Source organism: Nicrophorus vespilloides, unplaced genomic scaffold, assembly GCF_001412225.1.
Source record: "Nicrophorus vespilloides isolate i.1.1-1 unplaced genomic scaffold, Nicve_v1.0, whole genome shotgun sequence".
Classification (NCBI taxonomy): domain Eukaryota; kingdom Metazoa; phylum Arthropoda; class Insecta; order Coleoptera; family Silphidae; genus Nicrophorus; species Nicrophorus vespilloides.
Genome location: NW_017098195.1, coordinates 43744 through 65728, shown reverse-complemented (window position 1 = coordinate 65728; position 21985 = coordinate 43744). Strand labels below are relative to the sequence as shown.

Sequence of the window (21985 nt, the reverse complement as noted above, 5' to 3'; positions counted from 1 at the left end):
TCAAAGCCTATAGAGTAGTCACAATGCTGGACAGCTAAAAGCGCTTGATTATATTGTAATGCATTGCATATTACACATTCATAATATAGAAAAAATTATATAAAAAGTAATAAGAAAACCATATTATATATAATGTATAAACAAATGGATACATACAAAAAAATAAAAAAAAAGATTAATAGCAATAATTAATATAATAAAAAATAAAAAAATAAAATATGGTTTAATAACAATAATAATAAAAAATATTTAAAACAAAAGAATGGAAAAATAATTAAAAAAAAGATGAAAGAGAAAATGGACGTTCCATTTGTTCCTCTGCTGTTAAATATTATAATGATGTTCAATGTGCAATGCAATTTTATTTTTATTGTAATTATAAATGTGTATCGTATTTTTCAATACGATCTTATAGATTGTGTAAACTTATATTTCGTTCATGTTTTCGGTCGGCGGGTGTGTGTCATGTCTTTGTGTTCTTCTGTTTCAGATACCTAGATCATAGCATTTCCTTCTATCCTAAATTTTCCCTATTTTCTTCTTGATTCCTTCCGGGTGTGCGGTCACGCGTTTGCTCTCATTTGCTGTGAATGAGAGCAGCGATTTCCACGTGTCCGCATCTCCAGGTGCTAATTAAAGGTATATCATCTTCTTATGAAGATGGTAACCAGGTATCATTTCAAGCGCAACACACAGCCTCTGAATTGATGCAAGACCGTTTTGCATTTAACCTTCACGAGGTTGTACCTGTTTTTAAACAGAAAATGTGACGGATCTCGTTTTCATCCACTAGGTTTATCATCATACATCATGCTTTATCTATGGGATGAAAATTAAAATTTAAAAAATAATAATTATATGTTATAAAGAATAATTAATTATATGTTATAAAGAAGGTGATGACTATAACTGACAATTATTTATATCTTTTAATATGATTCGATTTCATAAATGATAATAAGCAAAATATTATCAAACCCGGTGTTATTAATAATCGAAAATTACTCATTCGCATTTTAATTTACCGATAACTTTTCAATGACACCACGCGATGCGTTTAAATTTATTCCGAACGAAAAAAGAATACTCATTTACATACTTACATAGAATTTTATCGAAGGACATTGGTAAATGATAACAATTGCTTTTCATTAAAGCAAAGAAATTTTACTTTTCAATATGAAATTTTCGATTTAAGGAAAATTAATATTTCTCATTATTTATATGTATATATTTTTGTTATTTGTTGTTGTTGGTTATAAATTGATTTTTATGCAATTGAATGAAATGGTTCAAGACAAAAGTTGTTTGCATTTAAAAGACCTTTCGGTTGTGGTGCAAACTGACCTTCTCGTTTTAAATGTTACCATTGATAATCTTTAACACTGTAACAATAATTATAACAAAAAATAATAATAATTTAACACGTTGCTAAAAATCAAATTAACTGTATAAATACTATTTAATTAATTAAATAAACTCTAAAATAATGGTAACGATAGTTCATCCACGTAAATGTTAGACCTTGTACGCCCTTGAATGTACTCTCATTGTGTTTCGGAAATTGCGTAATTATATTACAGTTGCCGGCGGTCACAGGATGCGGCTTCAGTTGCGCCCGTTTAGTTCGATTCTTCTCCACCCATTCTTTTCGTTTGTTTATTTTTAATTCATTTAACTCGTGCCCGTTTTGTTCTCTTTTTTTTTTCTTTGTTCTCCACTTGTAGTAGTAGTAGTAGTTGTGGTATATTTTGTTTCGTTTGCGAACAATGCAGAATGGATCACGACTCTCTGATGGTATTGCTGCATTGAATTGATCGTACGAATCGCGGTGAAACGTATCTATCGGAAAACAGATTTTTTCTCTCTCTGTTGTTGTTGAACGCAAGCTAAGGTGATTTGATTGTGCGCAGTCCAAACAATGGGTTGTCACTGTGGGTTGCCGTTTTGTGGGAGGGCGAATCGAGGCTTACCTGTGCGCCGCAGGTAGAACAACTATTGTGATGATCGTGCTTTGCCGGTCGTCGGACGGTGGATATCATTGCCGTTGCCGTTGTTTGCTGGTGCTCTTCTTGCGGTCGTTGTTTGTTGTTAGTTGAAGAGCCGCGTGACTCACTGCGCCCTTTTTCAAAAGTTTCTTTTTTTTTTGTTTGGTTTTGTGCGTGTGCGTCCGGGAAAAAGTTTTGTTTCTGTATATGCCCATCCGGGGCTGCTGTGATGAGTTTTGGTGATTCCTGTGAACCATGTGCGATACGGTGAAATTGACGGACTTCGATGATGGATTGCCAAAAAAGACATTCATCAGGGTAAGTTTCTATGACTTTTCCGGTGCGACGCGACGCGTTCTTAAGTTTTGCGGAAATAACTCGATGTTTTGACACATGTCAACATAATTCCACCATCTGTTTTCTGTATCCTGGGATATAAACAAAACCAGAACAAGCCTACTAAAATCATTGACGTTGAATAATCGACAGCGCCTACTGATCTTGAAATGACAATTTCTAATTCGGGATTAATTGTTAACTAATGAAGATAACAAAATCAATTTGAAAATTGGAGAGAGAAAGAAAAAAAATAAAATCTCCAGGTATCACGGTATAATTTTCCATCCTGACCTTTTTATGAAACATCATTACTGCTAAAATTACATTACAATATTGCAATTTGCGCACCTTTCACTGCAACTATCTGTGTGCAAATTCTATTTATATATCAATTATGATTAATGCAAATTTATGTTTTGAAAACGATTACAATAATTCTATATTACTTTCAATTTATTATAAATTTACTTTTACATTTATTTGAAAATTCACTTATAAAGTTACAATTTTTCAATAAAGAATAATATTGTTGTTGCTGTTTTATATACATTATAAATGAAATTGATATAAACATTGCACATATGGTATTATATTCAGCGGAAATTTCCAATCACTTCAAATTACATTGTTTATAAGATGAAGTTGTACATGATACATTTATGTGGTGACACATATTTCTTATCGTTCTGTAGCATTGTTAGCTTATCTGAGTTATTGTAAGAACTTAATCAGGCGTTTATTTGTTCGCGAGAAACCTATTAATTAATGCATAAGCATGAAACAACTCAGTTAATTTCCAATTAATAATATTAACTAATTCTAAATACACTCTGGACATCAAATATTACTACTTATAATTGCAACATGTATATAATATTATCGTCTCAATAAAAACCAGTTTAGTTGCTCTACTTCGCAGATTATATCTAAATTTTATTAGCGCGTTTTGCATGCATTAATGAATCACAGTGCGCAATTATTTCAGCATTGATCTTTAGAGCACTCAAATATTTACCACTATTCAAGTGTTAACTCTAATTGCTCATTTATTTTGAAACAAAGAAAGTTCATTGACGTCAATTCAGATGTAACTCAACAACAAGAACAAACAAAAAAAACGTCATATGCAAATGTGCGTATTTCTGAACTTGGAAAAAAAACGCATAAGCATATTATAATAAGTGGTCTAACAGATGTTACTGTCAGATGATTATAATATTCTGCGGGTAGAGTAATTCACATATGGAGCGTAAATGTTATCTAATACTCTTTGTTTGAACTAGTACTTTGAGTACTTTGTTAATCGAATACGAATTATGAAAATATTTTGTTCATTTGAAAATTATCCTTGCATATTGATTAGCAAAAACTACTTTATGACTAAAGTATATCTGGTAACAGAAGAATGTGTTCATAATTCGGAACGACCTTCTGAATGTGTTATGTTGTGTGCGGTTGTAGGCATCGTTTAACGAGCCGCTGCACAAACACTGTCACCGCGAAGACTAGACTAATTGAAAGAGGAGAATACTTATCTTAATTCAATTACTTTTACTTAAACTTAATTCAATTTAATGAAAAATCGGAGTTATTTGAATGTCATGTCATGGAAAATTGTGTCAATAGAAAGCAGAAAATATGTATGTAATTAAAACATAATTACTTTTAGTAATAGCAGTAATTTAAATTTGGGCTTTTATTCGAATATTTTAGATTCTTCAATTAATTTGTTTAGTCTGGTACCTATTCAACCTGTACAAATTGACTTAAACATTGCGTCCATCGAATGAAGAAAAATCACTCGCATTTGAATAAATTAATATCTCTGATGCAAGAAGTCCCGAAAAGTCCGTCTTCGTTGGTTCAAGCTAATCAGAAGAAGCGTAGCTTAAAACTGTACATTATATTACTTCTTCGTTTCGTTTCGTTAAGAGAAAATGAAATACTACAATAAGTCAACGTTGTGCTCTGAGGGGGGCAACAAACTCTCAGCGGAGGCTCAATCGCGCCAAATAAGGTTGAAAATCATTTCAACCACTTTTCTCGCAACCTCTCTTCTTTTTTGTCGGTCCGGCCCCATCTCCTTCGTCTCTCACACTCCTTTCTTTTCTTGTTGTTGTTTTTTCTTTATTATTTATATATATATTCTCCTTGTTCTGTTTTGGTTCTATCCTTCTGCACGTAGCCACTCTCATCGTAAATACATCAATTTGTCATGGACCAGTCATTCCGAAAATGTTTCAGATGAAAATATGATAATGCAGCCAGCCAGCCGGCGATCGGCAATCAATCCAAGAACAGCAGAAGCAGCAGCAACTGAAGAAGCAAAAAAATACATTGTAAAGAAAATAACGGAGTGGATAAATTGCGATACGTTATTTCCATTTTAAGGTGGACCTCTTTTTTTATATACACACGATGATGATGGCTTCGATCCATGCGATGTGTTCAGTATGTAAATTTTTGAGTTCTTTGACTTTACCGCCTTGAACATTTCAGTTAATCGGCCAATTTATATTACTATAATTTTCCAAAATCAATTATAATATTGTGTTCAGTCCAATTGGACTTTCTTTAGCAGATACATGTATATATGTATGTCTTCTATTCAATAATTTATGCTTAATTACACTTACTAATGACAAATACGAAATTGACATAAGAATTCAATATGTTTAACTGTCAAATTTGACATTTACCGAAAATGACATTGCAATCAACATAGAAATCATTTAATAAAACATAATATTTGTATAACTTTTGTTTACAAATAATCAAGTATTTGCTTAGTTTCGCTGGAATAACAATAAATCGATTCATTTATTAATCTTCCAACAACAACATAATAATAAACAATGATAGATAAACGATAGAATAATTTAAGTATAAATATACAATCAAGAGTTCTTGATAATGCTGTGTTTCAAGTAATGTGTCAGTAGTTTTATATTGATCTAAATACATTATAAATTGTATGCAAATTACTTGTGACTTGTCAAGTAATATATAAATCTATTAATATTCAAATGGTAATTGCAAAAATGAATTACTAAATTTAATCTAAACAATATCATGTGTAATTATACAATTACAATAATATTATAGTAGTAAAACCATAATTCTTGCAACGAGTAAACATGTTCTACGTATAAAACTCGTTATAGCCATAAATACAAATTGAGAAACGGCGCTTGCGACATCGTTTTTACTGTTCCTTTTTATTTATACATGAAAAAACATAAAACTGCATTCCAAAACTAACTGAAACTGAAATGGAATGTCAGTTGCAATATTGGAAAGTTTCGAGATAAGAAATTGATATCGTGCTGCGGCGATCCAAATAGCGCGCACACACACAGATGAAAGAAGAAAAGAAAAAATGGATCATGCAAGAGAAACAATTGGGTCGAACGGTGAACGTATGTGGAAACATGCATTTGCGCGCCTCGCGATAATAACATGTGATTTTGTTTACACGATTATTTAGAGCATAGATTTTTCCATTTTCTACTCTTCTCTATATCTATATATATATATTTCTTCCTTTTCTTCATTTGAAAGTAATCAAAGAGCAATGCAATTTGAATATGAAATTACTTTTTTGTAATTAATTTGAAAATTATCAACTTTTTCAAAAATATATGATTATAACATCATAATTTCTTTATTTCTATAATATCCATAGTTGATAATTCTCTGATTAGAAACATTCAAACTCTAAGATATTTACTTACGAATCAAATTAATTAACAGATTTAATTGTCCGTTGCGCTAAAGCTACGAACAAATCACTTAAGAGAGGTGAAGAAATCTTGTATGCAAATGCCTCATGTTCAAGGCGCGATAGTGGTAAATACTCTCTTTTTCTCTCTCTCTCTCTCTATATATATATATCTAAATTGTAAGAATGTGCTCGGTTCTAAATGCCGTTGTTATCAAGCAGCACTAATTAATTCGAAGGCTGCTCTGAGCGTTGATTACAAATTGTTTGCTGTACCGAGAACAAATTACGCGCAGAGGAAGAAAAAACAATCTGTTGTGGTACATTTCGTATTTCACTTTGATGAACTGTGTAGCCAGCCCCCCCTGGGCGTCTGTCTACTTTCTCTTAAAGTTTTGGTAATTATGTCGCAAGTTCGGGATGAGCCAACACGAACGACTTAAGAGTTATAACACTTCTTCGAGTGGGTGAGAGTGTAGAAGATGCATTAGCATATAACATTTATCAATTGAACGTAAAATGTTTTATAAAATTAGGAAAATTAACATATGTATTTTCCTTTTTCATTATTTACCAATTTAATAATAACCAGTTTGACATTGAAAACGCTGATTATTTAAAATGCATACATTTTCCATAATTACAATGTAACTTTGAAACTTGAAAAAATATGTGATAACAACATTTGTATTTCAAGTCGGCTCGTTTGCATTTCACTGAATACATGAACAAAAAAAAATCAAGGTTTGACATTGAATTTTCGATACGATACGAATCTATTTCCCTATATGCTGGCGACAGTTCGAAGCACGTACAAATGAAAACAATAAACAATTTCCCGGAGCGATGATAACAATACAAACAACAACAACAACAACAAAAAATCGTTTCGTAACCGAACGAATTGCGTAACAGAGACGGGGTTTGCACAATGCGAACGCGCGACGACTTCTTCAGCGGTGTAGTGGACTAGTGGGATTTTCTGGAAGTCCATTGAAATCGGGATCGTTGACCCTCCCAGCCAGCATTGAACCCCCGCGTCTCCTCTTCCTTTTCACGCACGACTCGTGTCGCAATTTAAAGTTTTTAAAACTTAGAAAATAAGGTGCGCAATTAAGCAAACGAGTTTGTTTTTTCTTTCTTTCTTTCTTTCTTATTCTTAGGAATAACGAGAACAGGAAAAGTGAAAAATAACATCTAAATCTTGTTGTTTTTTTTGCTTGGTTTTGGTCTGTTTGTAAGTGGAATAGAAAGTGTTTGCGACGTCGGGAAGAATGTTTTAAAGGGCGAGCTCATGTGGCATGGCTTGAAGTGAGTGACTCACCTTGTCTGTCGGTCGGTCGGTAGGTTGCTTGGAGAGAATGGCAATCAATATGCAATACACGATACAATTTCATGTTGGAGGTGGATGCACTTTTAGATGTAGTTAAAGTCGACAAGGTATCGATCCAATACACTGGAAGGGTTTTAATCGCATTCAAATTAATGCTTCACTTCTTTCCGTTTCTCGAGAAAGCGAAACTTTTCGTCTGGGAATCCGAGAAATTGGAAATTTCCTACATATCCACACGTCAGTCAGTATGCAAATACCTTCGTGTGGTCTGAATAAAAGAATCATTTCCTAAAGTAAAACATAAGAAAATTAGAGTTAACTGTAGAGAACATTGATTTCATAAATTGTTCATTCATTAAAATCTAATTTTCAATAATGTGAGTGAATGAAGACAATTAAGAATCACATATTTTGACCTTAAATTAATAACTTCAAGGTCACAGTCATAAACAAACAAAGTTTCTTTTTATGAAATGAGCTAAAGGTTCAAATATAATCACAAAATTTTGATAATTATTAGTGAATATTATAGTTGGTATGTATTAGTGAAATGTTATGTTAATACGAACATCCTGCTTGGAATAGTTAAAATATATAAATACTAATTCTATTTATATAACTCATTTGAATGCAACGTAAATGTTAACAGTACAATTAATTTATTTGCACAATTAAACTGAATGAACACTGATGTTATTATACAGTTACTATTTAAATAATACAAAATTGCATCAATTTAGAGAAATGAAAATGAAATTAGTTTAATTCAATTGGTTTTATATTTTCCATATGCCAAAAAAAAACAATATAAATTGTCAAATGAATCGTGCATAATGTAATAATGCAGAGTGAAGATGATGAGGCTGTGGCAATAACTAATTCGTATTCCACGTAATTCACGTTGCAAATGGAAACGATTCAGCACAGTGAATTTCCGCAAATTGCGGCCGCTTTTATGATTAAAACGCAATAAAACAGTTACCGTTCTGTCAGTAAGAGTGCGAACCATTCCATCTCATCTCGTCTCTTCTCTTCTCGTCCCCCAGGTAAAATACATTAGCAAACTAATAACAAATAACGCTTTTACTTACAATAGCTTTTATCGTCATTCTTTGTTCCAGGGTTCGGTGGAATAGAGAAGGAAATAAAGAAAGAAAGAAAGAAACGCAAATAACGAAATAAATGTACTCGGAACCGAAATTAAAAAGCACTTAGGACGAATCCTAAGACATTCCTTCAGAGGAATTTCAAATATTGCGACTCTTCGTGCAGCCAAGTTAACGACTTCAATGTCAGATTTTTGCTTGTTCGATAATGACAGTTTTATTTGTAATTAAACATGATAATGATTTCTAAATATCAGATTGCGTTCGGACACATGTGAAGACTTTGTAAATAATAATAATAATTATGCGCTCGCTTGTCGCAACAATGAGCAGAAGCCATACGGCTGTGTTTTCCATTGTTGGCGTTCTTTCGAGTATGGGAGCTGTTTACGTCGATGCACGAAGGCGGCGGCTGTGGCGGCGGCAGGGACCGGCCTAAGCACGAAATCTATTTGCTGTTGTTCATTTTGCAGTACAATTAAACAATTACCCATTGTTTCCCATCGTTCCTGACCAGCGCAGGGATTGAGCACACTCCATCTACTATTTCGTTATTCGCCGCGTTATTTGTTTGCTATTCGTATGTTGCGTAACATGTCTGCAAGATCAACATCCGATCGAGTGATGAAACATATTTCGAATGATCGCGGATGCTGCTGATGCTGATGACCACATCAAAAGGAAATCAAAAAGTAAACTTTCAACAAGCTAATTGCATCAATTGTACAAATGTTCCATTCGTATTCCATTTAATACTTTAATATCGTGACCTCAGTTTGTAATTCATAACTTTTTCAAACTATTTTATTTCATTGAAAAGTATACAATTTGTAAAGAAAATATCAAAACTATATGCATTTCCTTTTTCTGCAGACAATCACAGATGGCGAAACTGCAGCAAAATAGGGTTACAACAATGACCTGAAGATGTCGCACTGCGCCGCGAATTATTGAAAATCTGCAACTCTGTTAACAATTATTTTTCTTTCGTTCTCTCTACTTCTTGTATTTCACTCTACCAATGCACATGCATCAAAGTAATTCTGATTCAGATTAATTTAAAATAATTTTATTACTTTGAAATATTGGAATTCCAATATTTTAGATTGCTGTTATTACTTAATAACTAAAAGTGTCAACAAGTGAGCGGAGTAATTGATATTTTTGTTCAAGCGTGTTTCTTAACAATGTTTGTTGGTAATAGGTAATGTTATGGTCAATTTAAATGTAGAAGGTTGTAGAATAAATTGTATTTACACGTCAATGAGAAAGTGTAACTCGCGCCCAAACAAGTTTTTATTTAAACTTATTACAAGTTTTCTATTAGTTCTTATTGCTATTGTAAACATTCACATCACTCTAATAATTTAAATCTAAAATTGCAGTTTTCTATTCTTTTCTATTGGAACAATCAAATGTTTCTGAGTGAACTGGATACGTTTTTAACGTTGCCTTGAGTAACAAGAGTACTTTAAATCGAGTTTTGCGATTTAATAATCGTTGGAATCTCGCATGGACAGATGGCGAACGAGGAAGAGTGCGAAATCAAATCGATCATCTGGAAATTGGTATCTCCTGGATAATATCCAGAAACGTAACGCGAATAATTACATTCTTTCCATTCCATTCCATGATTGATTTAATTTTATTGTACACGGATCGAAACACATATCGCGAAATGGGCGTTGAACTTAATTATTTCACGTTATCCCGTGTTAAGACAGGAAAACGCATTCTCTAACGGTCGCCACCTCCGCCACCGCATGCAATCCAATTGAACGTGTGTTGATTTGTTTTGTATTCAGATTCGTATTTCTTTCTTTCCTTTTTCCCCCCATTCATTTCGCGTTATTAATACACAATCGATGTATGAGAAATTCTCAGTCGGGACATATTTGCATACGAAAGGTGCGTCTTCGTCGTCGTCGTGCAAAGTGTGCATTAATTAGAGGAGAAGGAAATTGACTAGGAAAGAATTCCGCACGCGTCCAACGAAAGTGTCCTTTTTCTTTCGTTTTTGCATCAAATCGAGGGGACGCGACGCGCATAACTTGAGTATCTGCTTTTAGTAGTTCTTTTGCACCACCTTCTTCTTTTCTTTCCGTGTGTGTGTGTGTGTGCGCGCCTTTTAAATGCACATCGATTTGGACTTTCTCTCCCTCGACGATTTCTCTAAAATGGGTTGGTCACATTTTTCGTCCGTCTCGTTTTGTCTTATAATATTTAATTATTCCGGACGTCGAGCAAATTTTCCTCCACCCGACGAATCAATGAATGAATTATCCAAGTTTCACTCGCCTCCTCCTTCTCCACCGAGATGAGATTATCATCATCATATCTTATGATTAATGTAATTTTAATTAATACTTTTTAACAATTAATTGGCTTAATTAATTTTCTTTTCTATTCTTTAATTCAACACTTTTCTCCGATCTTATGAAAGTCGCTAACGTATCGACCATTGTTTTATTGTTTTTCGCTACTTCTTAAACATTGCTCATACAGTAAGGTACAATATTAACTCTGAGAATAATAAAACATATTTATACTAATTACCAAATTTTATACTTTATCTCGACATCATTACTTTGAACAGCTACTAACATCTTCTCTATGATCTATGGTGAATGCTTATAAGGATGGATTTCATCAAGACTAGTCTTTCGTTACATATTATTTCTTAGAAATCAAACTGTTTTGGGTAAAGTATTTAGAAAACTGCATTTGCAACTGCTACATTTGTTCAAAATGAACATTAACATAAAGTTATTCAAATTAAAACAGAATTATTGAAATTTATGAAAAGGCAATTTAGAAAACCAAAGTTGCACTTATTTCCCATTAAAACTGTATTATTACAATTTATGGAAATGTAATGAGTTTGTTTTTTTTTAAGATAATTTAGCGAAAGAAATTTGCAAGAATGTCGTTGAGGAAAAACAAAAACAATTTAGAGTTTGTTTACGTTATAGAAATGACCTGCGAGTAAGTAAGCTGCGGTTCATTTAGATCCCATGAAGATTAGGAGTGGCAGCCAGCAATAGGAAAGGTGGCGAAGAAGGGAAGAACCATTCTTTTGTTTCGGAATTAATGAAGTTGTAATTGGCCGTGCAAAGAATTCTCTTCCTCGTCTCTTATTCATTGCCTTCTTCTTCTCTCGTTCTCGTTTCTCTTCAATCGCGTCTTCTCTTCCCCACTTGGCTTTTGGAGCGAACGAGTGAGCGCTCAAAAACTCTTCGGAAGAGTACACTCAGTTTTGTCTGCACGGAGGTCGAGAGCAGAAGTAGTAGTAGTAGTAGAAGGTAGTAAGTAGTAAGTGCGAGGAGAACCGTGCGTTTCAAAGAAGCCGAAGACACTTGTTCGTTTACCGTTCGGCCGACTGCTATGTCTTACAAAGTGCATCATTGATGGACTCATCCGTTTAATACTACCTTTATGTGTCTCGTTTTTGTTGCACCTCTCGTCTTTCTTCACTTCATCTCAGTTGGTTATCATCTCTTTTTCATCGATCATCGACGCTCCTAATTATTTGCATTTCGTGATTGGATATGCTCCTCTTACCGGACATCACAATACCTCAGGTAATATCCAACTTATCTTTAACAGAGAGATAAACATCTTTGCGGTGAAAATTTCAATTGCGTATCGATTCGTCTTTAGAAATATACTATTCATTTTATATAAAGAACAACAGTAAAGTATTATTACAACAAATATTGATGTCAACAATATCGTTATCTCCGATTACAAAAACAAACATAAAATCGAATGTAGCGAACATATATTTATGAAATTGAACAATACAACTTGAAAATAATTAGGTTTGTGATTGTGAGTGAAACAATGCAATGACTATTAACCAATAACACGTTATGAAAGTGTGATGGAATGTTAAATTTATCCTCAGATTAACAAATATTTTACGACGTTTGTAACCAATAAGAGACACATCTAAAATTGAAAATAAAAATCACGTTTTAAAGATGTATTATTTGCCAATTGTAATGCGTATGTTCGATTTTACGTTTCTTGTATATTTAACGAGATCCTCATTGATGGCTTTCTACTGGCGCACGTAAATTGTGTAAAATACATCCAATTTTTACGTTTGCGGTCGAGTTTAGTCAAGTGAAATAAACTGTTATGCGCTGAATCTATTTTTTTCTTCACCTCCTGTTTAACCACAATCGGACTAAATAGATTTTCTCTTATACATTTATTTAAAAATTAATCAACATTAAGCACATTTTTCTTCTATTATTAATTGTATTTTAATTTAATACAAATTTGAATGAATGAAAGAATGATGTTTACTCATCCAAAGTTTATTTACAATCTATAAACTAGTTTACACAGCTTTCTTTAATTCCGAGAAATGCAAATTATAAAATCGTATCAAATTAATGTCTTCATTAACAATTCTTCAATTATTCACAATACATCGAGTCAATAATGTCTTCTCTAATTTCATGTTTTCTAATCTAACTTGTTACAATGTAGTAATTAATGTAAGCATTAAACATTCAAACAGCGTATTGGACGAAACATCGACTTACTTTCATTGAATAGAGAAAAGTTGTAATAATAACAACAAGAACCTCTGTTGATCTATTTAAAGTGTAGTAGTAAGCACGGATTGATATTCTGAGCAGGGTTCTTCAATTTTCGTGCTCCTCGAGCGTTTTCCGGTGCAAAGAGAAATAAATTCATAGTTGCAATCATCTCGATGGAATTAATGATACATTATAGAGTAAGAAGTATAAACCGGTAGCCGTGTAGATCGATTTATTAACAACTATAGATGGCGATGGGATGGACGTAATGATGTGTGTATGCAAGACGATTGTACGGTGATTACGTGTGTGTATAACAGAAGCAGGAAAAACAGTGAGCGCGACGGAAACGCCACTTCATTTGGTCAATCACCTTTCGGTCCCCGATCGGTTTCAATTCAATTCCGTTAACGACTGCACCAAAACGGCAACATCTCTCTCCAACTGAAACCAAAAATATATGATAAGTCTACTCATCTTCTCTAGAATCACTATAGCTATACCTATAGTCTGGTCTTTTTACTTACAAACACTTTATTCTTTTGGATATAAACCATCAATTATTCGAATTAAAAAGTAAATAACTAATATGAAAATACACTGGGGAGAAGAGTGGAAGGAAGAATTTACAATGCAAATGGGATAATTATATGCACGTGGAATAATTAATCCATTTTTATCTATTCAATAAATCTTCTTGCCTCAAATGCTTCCACTTAATTCATGAGCCGAGAAAGAAAATCCACTTAAAAGTACTTTCAAAAACAATATAACTAACAAATAATTTCATATAAGCATTATTATTATTTTAATTACAAGATTTACATAATACATATTAGAGGAAATTTACTTATAATATAGATTTGAATTGATTCAAGTGAAGCGGATATCTGCTTAATTGATGAACAGTTAATATTTAAATTGCTCCCTGCTTCTAACCAAAACCAAATGCAAATGATCGACTCGCTTATATAATTTCATTGACCAAAGCAGACTTGTATAATACCAAATTACATTAAGATTCTCTCTGGTCTTTGTCCTACGAAGCGAGTTCATTGCTGCAAAAAAAAAACCTTGATCTTGATGCGTTGTTGTTGTTGTTGTTGAATAAATGGAAAAACTTCTGCTCGTATTATTTTTGTTGTTGTTTTTTCTTTTTCGTAATGGTTTTTAAACAACCATAATTCCGCATGAATCCATGCGAATTGTAACTGTATAATAGTTTTCGTCGTCGTTTAGAACACAATGGAGGCCTTTTTTGGTCACGCTCCGAGAAACACACTAACAGGTGTAAGAAACTCTAATGATGGCTCCAATTATCCGAAGAATTTAAATTCAATACATTCGATCTGCTACCAGTCTCTTATTGTTCACATTTTTCTCCATTGAGAACTTTTTCCCTTCACTTCTTCATTGCATACTCTAAACACTTGGTTCCCATGTAACTTTTAAAAATTAATCAATTTCATTTGTAATTGGAATTCGAATCAAATCATGACATCCAATGATGTTAATGAACTCGTTGATGTTAATATACAACAAAAAACAAAACGATTATACTAATTTAACATAGTATAAGTAAATAACAGTTCTTGTAATCAATTTCAAAATTAATGTTTGAAAAAAATTAAGTATGAAATACTGATAAATTCTCAGTAAATTAACATTTTTAGTTGGAAAAACAAAATAATTAAAAGTGCGTCCGTTATTCTTCCTAATAGCCATCTGTTGCGTATAATTAAGCCTTGTCGTTAGTGTCGAAGTTACAAATTAGTTGTTGTATGAAAAAAAAAACTAATTAATAAATGGATACAATTTGAATAAACCAACGTAATTTTCGTATATGAACGAATGTATTTTGAGAATCTAAATATGCAGACTATTAGAAATTGACCCGCTTAAGTGTGTACTGTTCTCAGATGCTCTTTGACCCGCGCAGACTGATCTTGGGCACATTCAACCATTCCCATTCTAGCTCAAAAAATGGACTTGGCAGAACGCGCAACTTTCTTGAATGGAAAGCAATTCTTTCCTCCATCATTTTTTCTTTTTCTTCTTCTCGTCTTGGAATCTTCTGAGATTAATGTCAAGGTAAATATAAAAGCATGCACAGAATCTCGGGTTCTCTGTTATTCGGTCAACGAGTTGAGATGTTCGATTTTGGGCCGCCTCGAGGGTCTGAACCAGACCAAATTAATGTTCGCACCTGATAAAGAAGGATTCCAAGATGTTGAGATAGAGAAGGCAAACTGGAAGCAGCAATTGGTTCGGAACGTGCGTTTTGAAAAATAGCATCGATCCCGTTAGTCGGTTCTGTGGTGTTGGTGTGGTGTGGTGTGAGGAAAAGAGGAAACAGTTCGTGGCCGGAGGCAGTGTGTGTGGCCATTAACGTGCCATCGAACGCGCGCGTGTGTGCAGTATCCTTTAGTATCTCTCTTCTGCACATCGATAAAACGTATCTTCTATCACGTTTCCACTTTCTCTGGAGCGATGTGAGAGAAAGACCGTCGTGGTCTGATCTCCCAAGTGACCGGCTCTCGCATTTCCTGTTTTACTTCTTGGTAAATATACGCCTCGATGTTTAATTTATTTGCACACACACACGAATCTGACTAAATTTGTGTCACGCCGATACTCCGACCACCTGAATCATCCACCTTCAACCATCAACACAATTTTATAAACATATCTCAAGTTATCGTAATTTTTTAAACTTTTGTTCAAGTCGTTACGAATACTAACACGTAGCAAGTTCATTCCAAATTTAATATTTAGCACTAAATTACACTTGCGCTATTACAAATTCAAATCAAGTCAACGACTCTTTCTCTCATACATTTTGTTTATTTACTTTTTTTTTGTATACATACAAATATAAATTATTGAAAAAATAACAATGTTTTCATCCCTTTCTAGTATCGTCATTAAAATATAAACGTGTTGTTTATAATAGTTGTATTTAAAAAGAACAAAAACAATTGTCATGGTTAGTGATTGCATTTCTCTTCTGATGAGACAACAAGAGATACGAAAAGGAGAAAGTCACCTTTAATCAATTGTCTCTATAATTGTTGATATACTTTATATTATTAGTTGTGTTTTATACTTGTCCTAGCAAGTAAAGTATCCACCGTGAATATCAATTGTTTTATAACCATCACTTTTAAAATCAAATAGTTTATGATTAAATATAAAAACAAATGGATAATAACAGAATCGTTAATAAGTGATCAACTTGTTGTGTGCCTACTGAAAGTGAACATATTTAATTGGTTGTGTTTTATATAAATTTTATTTAATGCACGGAAATGCCCTTGGAACATTCCCATTATAATAGTACGAGATAAATGTATAATAATAGCAACAACAAAACCATTAGCAAAATTACAAAATCGGTACAGATTTTCAGATACAATTTTTTTTAATACAATATTTAATACAAGATCTAAAAATCAAATACAAATTAATAGTTTAAAATTTGCTGGTGAAATTTCTCGTATATATGATTTTATGTTTAACTTTGAAATAAAATAAATAATCGTTAGTAGATATTTAAAGATGTTTAAAAGTTATAAATGTAGGACTTTAATAAGGAGAAAACTAGTTTTCCTATAAAGAAACATATTTGAATTAAAAGTAAACATATTAAGAGACTTAGTTCCGTGATTATATTAAGTATTCCGATGTTAGTAACTTAAGAAATGCATTTGTATATATTTGCATGAACTAGATGTGAGAGAATGCGAATAAGAAATGGGCAAACTGAATCCTGTTGTTATTAGTTGCTGTTGTTGTTGTTGTTGTTATGAAACTGGCGGATTGAAAACTGTATCATCGAGTTGGCGTTTATTTTCAGGTGAAGGCAAATACGGGAGGCGCCGTAAGTGTGTCACATTAAAATAAATCAGTAATAATTATGTGCAAGTCGGTAATAAAGTTGAGGTTTAAAACAGTTCAACGAGGCCGCTACTTCTCGTTTTTATTGTTTTTTAATATCTCTAAGAAAATGTTAAGAGAGGAATAGAGAGAAAGATGTGCTCCAGAATTCGATTATATTGAATGCTGTGCATGCAGAGAAGTCCGAAGACGAAGACGTAAATGAAACGGTAAATAAGCCCCCCGTCTTGTCTTGTCATTATAGATGTAAGTGGAAATAAAAATTCGGCGTTTGAGCCATTCATTTTACAACTGTATCCAAACGGATACCGCTATATTCTCTTATGCACCAGATGTACGCATCCTCCACTCCACTCTCGCAGACACAATCAGTTCTTCTTTGGTTGGTGCCCGGTGCCAGGTGCCAGGTACCGCCGCGCGGTGACAAAAATGTTGTTTCCTTCGCACTGAAAATTCAACAACACATTCTTCAGATATCGCCGCCGCCCCCGCTCATTATTAGAGCGCTTCGGAACCACACACTGCTGCTGCTGTTACACACTGATTGTTTCTGGATGGTTCGGTTAATTCTTGCAATTATGGATAGTTCCGAAGAAACCGGAGAAAGAACTGCGGTCATCGCGGCATAATGCATACATTAGCGAATTGATTTTGATCATCTCCCGTTATTATTGTTATTGTTGTTTGTATTGTTTGCATTGTTTGGAAGAAAGAAAACCTTTTTTTTTCTTTTTGGCGCGCCTAATAGTAATATGCTAAAGTGGGTACAAAGGCAGAGTTTACGCTTAAAGCCGCCCGAATTGCTCATCATTGCGGTAAGCATTTTAACATTACTATTTTCATATGACATAACAGTCAGATCTTGCATTGATGGAAAACTTGACATAGCTGTCAATAAGTGACAATTAATCCTACTTGATTTTATGTACCTTGCTGTCAACAATTGACAATTAATTAACTTCATATAAGTAAAACATATACAATGTTAAAAAAATGATTCTTTCACTATTACTGGTATTTTTATGTATCTAATAGAGGACGTCTTTTAAAAGGATGTACGTTAAGTAAGCGTTGACGTGTATATGACATATGAGAAGTTACGAAAGTAAAGCAATGTTCATCATCATCATCCCTACATTATTTGTATATATATAATTAGTATTAGTTTAACTGAATTATGTTATGTAATAATGCCATTATATTAATGTAATTATTTTCATTGTGTTGCAGGGTTCGGATCCGAGGGTGGCAACATGCAGGGGCAAGTTGCAAAACCGCCGCTCAAAGTTGAACCAAGAGATCAACAAGGAACTGAGGCTACGGGCGGGGGCGGAGAACCTCTTCAAAGCGACGACGAACCGGAAGCTGCGAGAGACCGTGGCCCTCGAGCTGAGCTTCGTAAACTCCAATTTGCAATTACTAAAAGAACAATTGGCCGAACTGAATTCCTCTGTTGAGATTTACCAAAGCGACAGGTCAGAGATTTTTCATTATCATATTGCAATTGCAAGTTGATATTATTGTGTAACGTACTAATTACGAGGGGCCCAATAAAAATGTTCGCCAAGTAGGCGATAATTCATTTGTTTCTTGAAAAACAAACGGTTCTTTGTCAATTTGTGATGAAATAAAATTGTTTTTATTTTTCAGCCAACTTGGCGAAGTTTTCTTAGACCTTTTGTATTTTTTATTTGTATTTATAATGATAATAATAATGTTAATGTTTCTTTGTGTTACAGCACTGATGCGATTATGCCAATGATACCTTTGGGTCTGAAGGAAACGAAGGAGATTGATTTTCAAGACCCATTCAAGGACTTCATTTTGGAGCACTACAGCGAAGATGCGAACCAGTATGAGGATGCCATAGCCGATTTCATGGACACGAGACAGGTATGTGCCAGATGTTACGGTACTCACATAACAATAACAATTACAACGATGATAGCAACGAAAAGATAGAAATGCAGCTTCACTGATTCTCGAACGGTTTCGTTTCTTTTTCTTTCTTTCTCTTCTCCATTTCAAATTGATGAATATTCATTTTGCAGGCCATGCGAACGCCTCTCAGAGATTCATCGGGTATCGCGCTCCTCTTTCGCTATTACAATCAACTGTACTTTGTGGAAAGGCGATTCTTTCCGCCGGACCGATCTCTGGGCATCTATTTCGAATGGTTCGATTCGCTTACCGGTGAGTAATTCATTATTATTATTATTTCAACAAATATAATAAAGTATGTTTTAGGTGTGCCATCGTGTCAGAGGACTGTAGCTTTCGAGAAAGCTTGCGTATTATTTAACATGGGAGCGGTGTATACACAGATCGGTGCTAAACAGGATAGGAGCACGTCGAAGGGCCTCGACGCGGCCGTCGACAGTTTCTTGAGGGCCGCTGGGACCTTCAGGTACATCCACGAGAACTTTACGAATGCACCTTCAATGGATCTAGGACCTGAGATGCTCGAAATGCTCATACAGTTGATGCTGGTATGTAAAATCGTAAATTGTATTTTATTGCCTTCCCTATTTATTACATTGTGTTGTTCTTCTCAAGGCTCAAGCGAGGGAATGTCTATTGGAAAAACTCGATCTGCAATCGCAGGAGAACCGGCCCATAGACATTTGCTTCGATCTAGCGCAAGAAGCTGCTCAATTATCCGAGTGTTATGGTCATGTGTTCGAGCTGATCTCGCAGCAGACCGTCAAAGATTACGTGCCGTACAGTTGGTCCGCTTTGGTGCAGGTGAAGCGCGAATACCATATGGGCATGGCACATTACCATGCGGCCACCGGAGTCCTGCACAAGGACGCACCGAATATGTCGCCCGCCACTAAAGACACTTTGCAATTCCTGCACGTGGAATGCGCCTCGACGCAACTCGACATTCGCGTTCCCAAAGATGAGACTGAAAGAAAGCTTCTAGGTAAAAACATTCTCGTTCGACGGAATCATCGATATCTTAATCACTTGCTTCCAATTAGGTAGGGCACATCTACGGGAAGCGTTGGTGCTGCACGAGGAAGGCCAAAGGTTGCACAGGATGTGCAGAGAACTGAAGGGAAAGCTGGCGCTCATCTCCGTTCTGCGGATAGCTCACAGATCATCCCTTCAAGTCTATACAGCACAGGACGCCGAAGACGATTTCCGGGATCTCCTGGATTCACCTCAAGTTCAACGTAATATTAATATTAAAATACAATTATCAATTGGTATATTTTCTGAACATTTCAGCCGCCACCAAATTTCAATTGTCTCTGACTCCACCGGACTTTGCACAGTATCGGGTCAACGATTTATTCAAATCCCTTGGACCCATCGCGATCTTCTCGGCCAAGAGACATTGGACAGCACCGCGTCTCGTCCAACTTCATCGAGGAAGAACCGTAGATGGATTCGGGTTTTCTGTACGAGGCGATGCGCCCGTCATCATAACAGCCGTCGAATCTAATTCGTTAAGCGAGGTAATTTCAACAGTTCATTCATTCATTCATTTTTGCTCAGTTTATTTCCAACGGAAAATTAATTGAAAACACGTCCGATTCAGTTCGCATCGCCAAGTCATTAAAAAGTCTTTGTAGAAGCAAACGAAAAAAAAAAATTTATGAGAAACAATTTCAATTAATAACGAAGGTCGAAAACAAGATTTTAATTAAAATCAAAGAACTTAGATATGGCAAAATTATTATTTATATTATTGTTCTTGAAACAATTTGTAACTTTTTTTGATTGTTATTTTTTTGTGATTTTAGTTTGGAGGTGTGAAAGAAGGAGATTTCATCGTATCGATTAGTGACGTGGACGTAAAGTGGGCTTCGCACGATGAGGTCGTAGCGCTTATAAAAAGCGCCGAAGACACGCTCAATTTGAAGCTGGTGACACCGATGGACCGAAACTATCTGAAGGTAAATATTTCGCACCTAATAAACTGTAAAGCCTTATAATTGCCTTATAATTTAGCCGACGAAGAACGGCAATAACAACAACAACAACAAGGGATCAGTTTCGACGCACAGCAGCAGCTCCGGCGTATCCAGCGGCTTGTCGAGTCCATCCGGATCTATGGCACAACATCACAGCAACAATCACAAACGGCTCTCCTGGAATCCATTCAGGAGACAACAAACCTGCAGAGAGGGCAAGGACTACTTCGACAACGTCATTCTGAGATAAGAAATATTTGTAACACATGTAAAAAAGAGAACCCTGAGAAGAGGAGGAAATTTATTTATTTTGTATTATATTTATATATATAAAAATATTAATTACATTCTAATTTATTTATATTTAAAAAAAAAAGTAGATTTATTTAGAATTGATGATGATTATGATGACATATTGTTTAGGTACGATAATAATATATTTGCAAGATTTTCAAAACCTTCTGTTTTATTTACCAAATACATATTTATTTGAAATGTACATTTTTAAATAAATTATCTTAGGAAATACAAAACTTGATTAGTTTTATAGTTGATCCTGCAAATATATATATATGTGTGTGTGTAAATATAATAAAATATTATAATATTGTATTTTTCGAAATGATTTATAGTGATTTTTGTTGTTTACTTGCTATGTAATAATAAAAGTTGTTTTTGTTCTAATTGTAATTGATTCAATTGCTATTGATGGCACATCGAGAGCGGAGCAATTCATTTTCAAAAAGAAAACAACAACATTCAATTGAAATTGATTCAATTGAAACATTTATTTACTTAGATCCAATGAAGAAGGTTCATAATAATAATATGATTACAAATTAAAATGAAAACAGCATCCTTCAATGTTGTTTTGTGTTGTCAGTTAATAGAAAACATGATAAATGATGATAAAGCTTGAGACATTTATTATTGTTGTTTTCAAGATGATGAAGTGATTTTCTTGGATGTTGTTGTTGTTATTGTTTTTGTTGGAGATGTTAGCGAGTACTAGTGTATTTTATTTTTTGCTTCTCTTTTACAATAAATCCTATAAGAGAGTGTGTGTGTGTGGGGTGGGGATGGGACGACGCTTTTGACGTCACGCCGTCGGCGTCGGCGTCGGAG

The 21985-nt window shown here is 34.2% G+C and overlaps 1 protein-coding gene across 1 annotated transcript; it reads left to right on the top strand.

The window, feature by feature from the left end:
- Positions 1-1544: 1544 nt before the first annotated feature.
- On the top strand, positions 1545-21168 carry LOC108561885 (rhophilin-2). Its single transcript, XM_017920000.1, has 10 exons — positions 1545-2306; positions 18168-18412; positions 18677-18830; positions 18989-19130; positions 19185-19426; positions 19494-19863; positions 19922-20116; positions 20172-20401; positions 20690-20842; positions 20898-21168. Exons 1-10 carry the CDS (start codon positions 2244-2246, stop codon positions 21108-21110), a joined length of 2007 nt encoding a protein of 668 aa, XP_017775489.1. The 5' UTR covers positions 1545-2243; the 3' UTR covers positions 21111-21168.
- The last annotated feature ends 817 nt before the right edge of the window (positions 21169-21985 follow it).

Bases quoted from the DNA above. Each gene is read 5' to 3' on its own strand.
- LOC108561885 (XM_017920000.1), top strand. From the start codon at position 2,244: ATGTGCGATACGGTGAAATTGACGGACTTCGATGATGGATTGCCAAAA. The intron at 18,413-18,676 runs GTCAGAGATTTT...TTTGTGTTACAG, and splicing joins GAGATTTACCAAAGCGACAG to CACTGATGCGATTATGCCAA. The intron at 19,131-19,184 runs GTGAGTAATTCA...AGTATGTTTTAG, and splicing joins ATGGTTCGATTCGCTTACCG to GTGTGCCATCGTGTCAGAGG.